General features: G+C 41.6%; 1 protein-coding gene across 7 annotated transcripts in view; it reads left to right on the forward strand.

Annotated features, from left to right (window-relative positions):
* Positions 1–7,120, forward strand: part of LOC119598115 (carboxypeptidase M-like) — a 104,607-nt gene extending 97,487 nt beyond the window's left edge. For 6 of the 7 annotated variants that reach the window (XM_037947739.1, XM_037947743.1, XM_037947740.1 and 3 more), the window contains one exon: positions 4,211–7,120. In XM_037947739.1, coding sequence (XP_037803667.1) covers positions 4,211–4,357 — 147 coding nt within the window. In that variant the 3' untranslated portion in view covers positions 4,358–7,120. Of the gene's footprint in view, positions 434–4,210 lie in introns of those variants that run through there. The other variant, XM_037947742.1, reaches the window with a different exon arrangement.
* Positions 7,121–9,884: the final 2,764 nt, after the last annotated feature.

Genomic DNA, 9,884 nt, shown 5'->3' on the forward strand with positions numbered 1-9,884 from the left:
GCTGTTCGCGGCCAAGGTTGTGCGGGCGAGGTCCAAGAAAAACTAAGGAAAAGGGCCTTAGACTTTGCCGGCAATGAGAAGGCGTTGAGAAGAGGATATATATTTTCTTTTAAAGGAGCTTAATTGTGTTGAGAAAGGGAGGAATGACGAGGAAGGATTTGAAGAGGGGGGTTGATAAATGTTGGGAATTGGGAGGAATTAGAGAGGAATATTAGTTGATGGAAATTTAGAGAAGGAATATGGGGAAAAAGGGGGCTAGAAGGGGAGAAAATAATCGTGATGAGAGGAGCAGGGAAATTTCGTTTCCGCGATAACAAATCGAAGATAAAAATGACCCTAACAGAATTTTTAAAAAAAGGATTTTCGATATAGTGAAATTTAATAGAAGTAAACCCTAAATAGCGATAAATTTCTTGTTTTCAAAAGTGTTGGGGAAAAAATATCCAATATTCTCAGTGACTGAGGGTTTCGATTTGGATTCCTTTCGTAGACGAAATTTTGAACTTCGCAATTTGGAATCTTGATTTTTCTTCGTGATAGTGTAATATAAATAATACAAAGGAAGAACCGCGAGGCTTTTAATTACGAAGATAAAACTTTCCTAATTCCATTAACTCGAGTGAGACCCGCGTCAGACTGTAGGAACGGAATAGAGAAAAATGAGCTCGCTTTTACGAAGGAGAAGTATAGATAGTTGATAAAAACCTGAAATAAAAAAAATAATAATAAATAAATAAATAAATCGCGAAGTAGCTAGCGTTATGTGGTAGTTTTTCATTGTAGTTGCCAGTTGCCGCCAGATGACAGATTCAAAGATTATAAGGTGATCTGCAATTGATATTATCGAGACGTAAAGGCAGTGGTGTTGATGAAACAAATTTTGTAAATAAATGAGTGAATAATCGTTTTAAACCGATGTCCACCTACATAGCAACGAGCGTCATTTCAGCAAGTTGTTGATTCATATGGTTTATATCTTATGCTCGTTTCTTATCACATTTTTTTTCTACAGTTCACTTTGATCATTAGAGCTCCGAGGTCCGTTCTCTGGTTACAGCTGAAATACGCCTGTATGTTCACCTGTATTTAGTAAAATATATTAGGCACGTAATTAATCGTAAGCCTCCATCGTTCGAAAAAAAAAGGAAAGAAATATTATTATATATCTAATCATCGTGTAACTTGTCATTATCTGATTCCCAGTCAATCAACTTTATCCGTGACTCTATGGAAAACTGAGTAAGAGATTTTAGGCTCGTAATTCGTCGTCTGTTACAGCGAGTTGGTAGGTGTTCCGTATTTCCAGTTCGGTATTTGACACTTTTTAAACTACACGAAATATGCACATCGTTGTCTTTTAGATCTGATGTTTCTAGATCTTGTGTTACTGATTATGTGATAAAAATATCCGCCATTTTTTAATAGTAATTATAATGCAACATGGTAATGGTCTTGTCTGTGATAATCTATCGAAAGAATATAAAATTTATAAAATGAAAAAAAAGTTCTTGCGGTTGATTTAAATATGATTTTAGGCAGTTTCTTTTTTCTTTGAGGTTCAGATTTAGCTAGAAGTTTATAGTGTTGATGTATCGTAGCAAAAGATTTACAGGTTTTATTCGTAAATGCCATTTAGTCTTTTGATTCAGACTAAAGTTGTTTTTTGAAGGTTTTAAAAGTTGTCTCCGTCGCATTTTCACTGAAAAACCCAAGTTATTTCAGTGATTTCGCTCCGGTGACTCGTAGGATAAAGTTTAAGTCGAATTTCCCTTTAAATCTCGCACGTCTAAGAAAGGACAAGTTTTTTCCCAACTGATCTTGAGACAAAAAGGGGAAAAATATACGTGACGGAGATACTGTGAATAAGGAAATCTAAATAAGTGTTAGAGTCAAACGATATTAGGGGAAAAGAGAGAGAGAAAGGACCCGCCTCGCAAAACGGAACCCGGTCGGCCAGATCCCGGATTGCTCGGAAGGTCAGCTCAGGTCAGGTCAACAGGCGGGCGCGCGTGACGTCACGGTGCATGGACGACGCGCGGCAGATCGAGGTCAACACAGGTGGTGGTTGCGACACCCTCGCTGCTCGCTTGCATGCGGACCAGCAGGGGCTTCGCGCGTACCCCGAGGCGGACTCACGGCGGACGGAGGGCGTGGCGCCAGGGAGGACGCGCGGGTACGGGAGCGCCGAGGGACCCGAGGAGGGAGATGCACAACCCGCCGAGCAATGACGAGTGACGTGCGCGCGATGACGAGAGAGGGAAAACGGCCACGAGAAGGCGAGACAATACTCAGTGACGTTTCGAATTCCTTCGGAGTGCCTCGTCAGACGAAATAGCCGACCGTTGATCCGTTTCGGTTGTTTGTCCGCCTGGCGAGTTCGAAACGTCGCGATTTCATTTCTTCTAGCAATGTGCTGTTTTCCCATGCCTCAGGCCCGGTGTTTGCGAGGCCGCGGGGACGCTTTCGTCATCCATCAGCTGATCGGCATCTGGTGACGTCAGCGAGGGTGCTCTGACGTCACAGATACAGAAACAGCTGCATACATTTCATTGATGGATCTTTTAAGTCTAGTTATGATTTAATGATATTTAACAAAATGGTGTAATACCATCGATCAGTGATAAACTGATAATGGTCGATAATTGATTTAATAACGTGTAACAATGATACCGAGATGCTCATGAAAATTCATCTAATGAGAGTCCATTTAGCCGGATGGCCTTAATAACTTTCGTGCCAATGTATATGAAACTTCAAAGCACACCGAGTTTTACAACTCTGAAGACATATCTGAGAAGAGGAAGTCACGTTTTTGAACTGTTCATTACCAGTGGCAACACGAACTCCCGATGCCTTTGCTCTCACGTAGTTCATAATAAGATAATGAAGAAAAGGCGGACGCAACAAGCAGTTCAAACATATAAAGTAAAGTCTACGATTGCTCTTAGGCTCTGCAATATTCGTAAAACAAGTTGGTCAGACATTCGCCAAGAAATTGTTCATTATTCGTCAAAAAAAGTCATTTACAACGAATTTGGCGACGTTGTGCATCTTTCACATTCGGGATCCTTGGCCGGAAATGTGGTGGAGGTTTTCTGCTTGCTGGATGTAGCCTGTGCATGCTCTAGGGTTGTGGCTGGCGGTTGTGGTTGTGGGCGTTGTGTGCGTGCAGTGGTGCATGGGTTGTGGTTCGTGGAATAAAAATAAAAAAGGTCATGTTAGTGAGTGTTAGTGATATGCTTCTCTGGATCAGGGGTTTTCAGGGCTCACTATTTATCTATATTTCTTCATTGGTATTATTATTATCATTATCATTTTTATTTCATCATTGTCTTTAAATTAATTCAACTTAAGGCCACATTGAATATAATTTCAAAACAGTCGTCCATTGATGAGTTAACATGTTATATATATTTTAGTTAACCACTTATTATAAAAAGAATTCTTTCATGTACGCTTTTATGCTGCATAAATTCGGAAATTGTAACGATGAAAACCCCTGAACTGGATTATTCATGTGGTTTTAATCTTATGCGTGTGTAAACGTGTGTGTGTGTTTGTGTAATTGTATATTTTTAGTGTATATACGTGTTTTTATGTGTATACAACCGCGCACGTTTGCCTTTTAGTGCTTAAGTTTCAAATTATCTCTTATGGCTGAATGTGATCATGATTTTTTAAAAATATTATTTCTTGTTAGTCCCAGTTTCCTCAAGTTACACTGAGCTCCTAACTGTCAACACCAGTTTATTATTGATATTATATATATTTTTCATAACTGAACATACATATGAATTTTGTCACATGAAAAATGGGTTTTAAAAGGGAAAAATAAGTTAAAATCTCATCTGCATATATACTAATAAGATGGAAAATGATACCTTTAGATCTCGAAGATCTTAATTTCTCAAACTGTTCTCTGCCCTCGGAAGCTCATGCAAGAGACTCAGAGAGAGATCATCTCCTTTAATCTTGAGTAAACTACAAACTACACCACGAACTGGTGTCGGCCGAACAGGGTTTCAGTGGCGGAATGCATGGCTGTTAATGCGTGACTTTCATTATTTAAGTATAAGAGGATATGGATATATACAGTATGGAGAGAGATATAGGAATGGCATCCTCTCACGCCCCTCGAGGGAAGAGCGGCCACGCTACATCCTCTCCCTCGAGCGTCCGCGGCCGCACTAACCGCGCCTCCCATTCACAGCACCGCATCGACCAGCAGCGGCGCCCCGTGTACGTGGGCGGCCCGAGCCAGCAGCAGGGCGGCGCCCCTCAGCCTCAGGGCGGTATAGGCGGCTTCCTGTCGTCCATCGGAGACACTATATCCAATGTGATCAGCATCTTCGGCTGAGGCGGAGGCGAGCGGCTGTCCACCTGCTGAGCGCCAGGCCTTCCGCTGAGGCCCCGGAGGACGGCCACCCCGCCTCGATACTTCGTTTTATTTATGTACTTTCTAGTTATATTGTTGTTGTTGTTGTCCGTTCGTAAAGGAAGACCAATGATGATGATAATGTTTTAAGAACAATGAGTGCATGAGAACACATTTTCACGAAGAAACAACCTGAAGTAACGGTCTCCTCCTTAGCTAACCTTACTCAGGTGCCATGCAGACATATGCACAAAAGAACCAAATAGATTAATGATAATAAATAGATAATAAGAAAAAAAAACGTAAATCCCTCTCTTTTACGATTTTTTTCTTCTTTTTTTTGGACGAAAGCGTACGAGAGTAGCTTTTTAGACATCCAAGACCATGTTTTCGCGCGAGTTGGTTGTAGCGTTAGGCATTACCTTTCCTGAGGAACAAGTGGCATTCGGCTCGGGCAGTTGGCATCCTCTCTCCTGCGGCGGTCCTGTGCCGAGGAGGACAAGAGCCAGCCACCAATTTTATCTATGTGATTCCTTGATTACCTGATAGTAATTATATATATACATATATACATACCATATATATATTAATATATTTTGAATTGTTACTATTTATTTTATTATTACGCTTGTTACTACAGATCGCACCCGACCGTAGGTTTTAAGGTAGTTTGTAAATGTTATATGAAAATGTGCGATGTCTCGTTGATTTTTTTTTAATATTCCGAGTTGACAGAATTTCAAGATGCATTCGCGGTCGTAATGTTGCAGATCGTCCTCGTATGTGTAGTGCAGTCGTTGCACCTACAATTTGCGCATTTGAAACACACATATAACAAATGAATACTTCTGCTGAATAAGGCGATAATGATAAGGAAACCTGATAAAAATCGTAACTATTCACCTTTTTCATCATTTCGAATTTAACAAGAGTTATCAGCAGTGTAAAGTAACATGAATTAGAATATAAATGAAATAAGATTCTTTTTCCTCAACGTAGAGTCGATCTGCGCATTGCGACCGTCTTCTGTTAGCCATTGAAGGTGCGGCCGCGAGAACACAGGCAGAGACACCTACTATGCACACGTTTTAGCTAACAAGAGTGTTCACGTCACTGTTATGATGTTATTTGCCCATTATGTGTATAGAGGACTCGGTTATTTTCATATAATTTCTTATTGTTGATGGATGACATGTTGTTCATTCTCGTGTGAACTTTTGTGAGCAATGTGATGAGGCAGATTCCGAGCGATAGATATATTGTGCATCTATTTGAGGCGTCGACGAGGGAGCTACAGTCATTTGCCGGGAGTGACTAAAATTCAGCTTATGATGTAAATAATTGACGTGACTAAATTCTTTAAACGTTCTGGATTTCAGGACACTACATAGCGAGCACTATTTTGGCTCGAGTAAAGAGAAAGAAAATATATTGTAAAAATCCCTTTTCCCGACCTCATCTGTTGCCGATATGTCCTGCAGCGCCAGTCTTTCGAGGGAAGCCGACTCGATGTAGTTTTGAAATACACACATATATAATAACGATATGGGGAATGTTGTCACAGCCCATGGGAGGAACGCTTAACTTCTATAGCATTTGTTAGTCTATTTTTTTCCCTCTGAAAGACTGGCGCGCTGTTCTAAGAAAAAAAAAGAGAAAAAAGAAGTCTACGGAGTCTCGCCTCCACGATTTTTTGTAGCGTTTCTTGATTGACCAACCCACGTCTGCCTGCCATTAATTGCCTTGTTTGTAGTGATAGAGAGACACGTCCCGAGCCCGCAGAAACACAAAGGTTCCTTGGGAGAAGCTTCAACGGGACTGCGAGGAAGTCGTCTTCTTTAAGTCATCCATTGTTAGGGGATACAGACTTATTTTTTATTTATTCTATTGTTTTTTTTTGGAAGGGGAGGGAAACGGGTGTATTGAATTATACCTTTTTTTTAAAGAATGTCATAACACAACTGTTAATGACCTGTTAAGCTAGATAATAACGTGAGTTGTTGTTATTATTATAGATCATTAATACCTTATACATAAGTCATGATCAGGTGATATGATATCATCAGTGGTATGATATCATATATCGTAGTCCTTAGTATATTAGCACTCGATACTCCACCCTTTTGACAGTGTAGTGACAACGGTTGTCAGGTAACAGTATAGAGTTGTTTCGAGACGAAGGCAGAGTGAGAGAGCGGCCATTTTTTTTTCCTTCATTGTTTAGGCTCGTCGTCCTTGCCTGTCTCGGTGTCTCCTTTCTGTGATCCAATAAAATGTCATGTCTTTCTCATAGTCACCCACCTTGTACAATCTGCCTGAAGTAACTGTAATGACAATAGGAATAATTATAATAATAACAATAATAATGAATAATATTAATGATAATCTTAAAAATAAAGATTAAAATAAACTTAAAGTAACGTTAATGATGATAGTGATAATAATAATAATAACGATAATAATAATGAAACAGAATAAATAATGGATAAAATAAATAATTAAAAAAGCATTTAGTACCTGTCTTTATAAGAATCCGTCATAAATTCATAGAACGCATTTCAAGGTTAATGTCAGATTTTTTTCCCGCGGTTGGTTGTAAGTTAGACGTTTTCTTTCCTTATATCCATTTCTTCTTTTTGTGGATTACATGAAATGGGATCATTATACTGAAAAAAAATATATATACACAAAAAAACATTGTATTGTGCGAATTCTTTCCTAACTATCAATAAAGAATCGAAATAAGCGGTGTTTGTTTTTTCCTATTATTAGGCATGAGATGCGTTGTGATTCTAACCTACGGGTTAAGACACTACGGTGGTCGAACATCAAAAGCATAAACTGACGGTTACTGGAATGTTAATGGTGAATTGGTGGAAAGATACCCTGGCGTTTTTCTAACCTTATCTTATAAAAAAAAAAAAACGTGAGTTCTATATAGAAATCATACTGGCCCTTTCATTTAACAAACAGTCCACTACAATCACAAAAAAATAAAAACTTAAATAAATAGTACCGTCACTTTATGTCCGTAAAAAAAGGCACGTGTAAACCGTACACACACAAGCTATGTACAACACATACACTTACAAGCAACCTGCACACCCACTGCAGCTCCTGAGACGCGACCGCCTCGCACCACGACATAGGCAGCATCTGCGTCCGCGGCCGTGAACCCACATCGACCCTTCGGTTCCCGCTCTTCCTCTCAGTCCATGGCAGGAGCTCGGTCACACGCACTGCAGGCTGCACTTCACTCGCTGTAGTCCTCCACGTGGCCGCAGATGTTGCTCGCGTCCCCCGCCAGCCGTGTCCTCCTGATCAGCTCAATCTCGCACTGGGAATGAGGCTTGCGTTGGGCCTCTCATGCCTTGTTGCCGTCTGGGCTCCCAACTGGTGTTAGTAGACTCGGTGTGAAAAGAGATGTTTTACGCCAAACTTGTGACATAAACGAGTGTGACAAACAGCTGTCCCCGGCGAGTTATTCCCATTGCTCTAGGTGACTCCAGTGCAGTTACTGGCTGCGATCGAGCTGGCTGTGAGATGTCTTTCGGGCCCCATGGCTATGGGAGCTGATACCGGAAGTGAGAATAGCCTCCTTTTCCGGGATTTTGCAAGGTCCCAGAAATTAAGCTTGGGCATAGTACAGTGATGCGGGTACTGTACACTCGCTGGGGGATCCTCCAGAACTGCAGGGTATACCGGAGTGCCGCGTTCTATGGCACTGATCATAGATTAGTTGTGGGTACCCACCGAGTCCACTTCAAAACACCTTGGGTGGTGCACATGCACCACCCAAGGGTGGTGCATGTGCACAGATTGAGGGTGGGGGAATGTGCCCGGGGGCTTGCTGGGGCTATCTCTGGTCGTTTCGCAGCGCTCAGCAAACTGACGGACCCTGTAGCGCCTTGGGACACCATTGGTGACCGCCCAAGAGTTAAAACAGAATTTCATCTCGCAGGAGACATTTATAGCGACGCTGGACTGACAGGGGATCGGGGCTTGCATCATTCCCTGGTGCGCAGGACTCGGGTCAATGTCGAGAAGGGACAAGGGACAGTTTATCATGGAGGTCAAAGGCCATTACTGCCCAGCCGCCCTGAGAAAGCTGAACTCCAAGCCCTCCTCACAGACGACTGCAGTCCGTCAGTAAGTGGCCAGATCGCCTCAGATCCTGTTGGGGTGCGGGAGCATTGGGCTGAGTATGTCGAGCAGTCGTACCAGGTTGAAACACCACCTGGAGCTTTGAGTCACTGTATAGCTCTGTCATGACTTCGGTCGTGGGTTGCTTGCAGCCATCATTGACCTGAAGGCATTCGTTACAGTTTATTGTGAATCTCTGGGTGATTCTGAGATTGAGAGGAATCCCAACATGGATTATTGGATTAAAACAAGCCTATATACTGGTACTGAAAGTGCTATAAAGTGTGGTGGGGGCCTGTTGAGCTTCTTCCCTGTTAGTTCAGGAGTGTGGCAAGGCTGTGTTCTTGCACCAACGCTCTCCAACACTTGCATGGAGTAACACAGGGCAATATGTGCTTGAAGCGAGGACATTGACCTCACAGAGAGCTTTCCATACCTTGGTAGTGACTCCGAGTTGTCAGATCTGGAACTCAGAAGAATTGAACTGGCAGCAGGGATAATGATCTCTCTCAACAAGAGTATTCGGAGATGCCAGTACCTATGCAAAAGGACCGAGTTATGCATCTCCAAGGCACTGCTACTGCCAATTTACTCTTATGTTAGTGAAGCCTGGATGCTATCCTGTGCCTTGGAGTCTCATTTTCATTACAGGAACCATGTGTCCAACCAAAGGCTACACTGTGAGACTTATACAGGAAATGTTACTCACACAATCTGGGACTGCAAACTCAGGCTATACAGGTAACTGCTTTGCTTCCCTTAGGACAATCCTACGCACAAGGTTGTCTCTGATCTAGACATCCTGGTTGGAGGAAGCCTGTGGAACAACCAAGGAAGTTGTGGCTTGGGTAGATCAATCAGACCCATTGTGAGGATCTGCCTGACTGCTCACCATATGAGACCCTCATAGGTGCAAATGAAGGGTGGATGTAGCTATGCACTCACATCGGCATTCAAATCCCAATGATGATGTACTGTGAACAGGCTGCGTCTCTCCAGGGCCAAATCATGCACTGAGTTCCAAAACAGTACTTGCTTGTTCTCCTATAGCAACACACTGTCAGATGAATTTTTTTTTTTTGCTTACATTATATATTATTTCTTCAGAATTAGTGCAGTAGAGTAATGAAAAATATAGTATATACTTACATCTCCCAAAACTAATTCTTAAGGACACTAACAATAAAAGATCCACAAGCAAATCTATATTTTATTTAAATTAAACTCTGCAAATAACTGTACAGGGATAATATTGCATTGATACGTTGCAAGTTGTTAATAAACTGTGAGACAGAAAGTTTAAATGTACAATTAGCACAAAGAATTTTAGTAGGATATTCATACAAAAATTGTATCCCAACATGTA

This window comes from Penaeus monodon, chromosome 40 (genome assembly GCF_015228065.2).
Source record: "Penaeus monodon isolate SGIC_2016 chromosome 40, NSTDA_Pmon_1, whole genome shotgun sequence".
Taxonomy (NCBI): Eukaryota; Metazoa; Arthropoda; class Malacostraca; order Decapoda; family Penaeidae; genus Penaeus; species Penaeus monodon.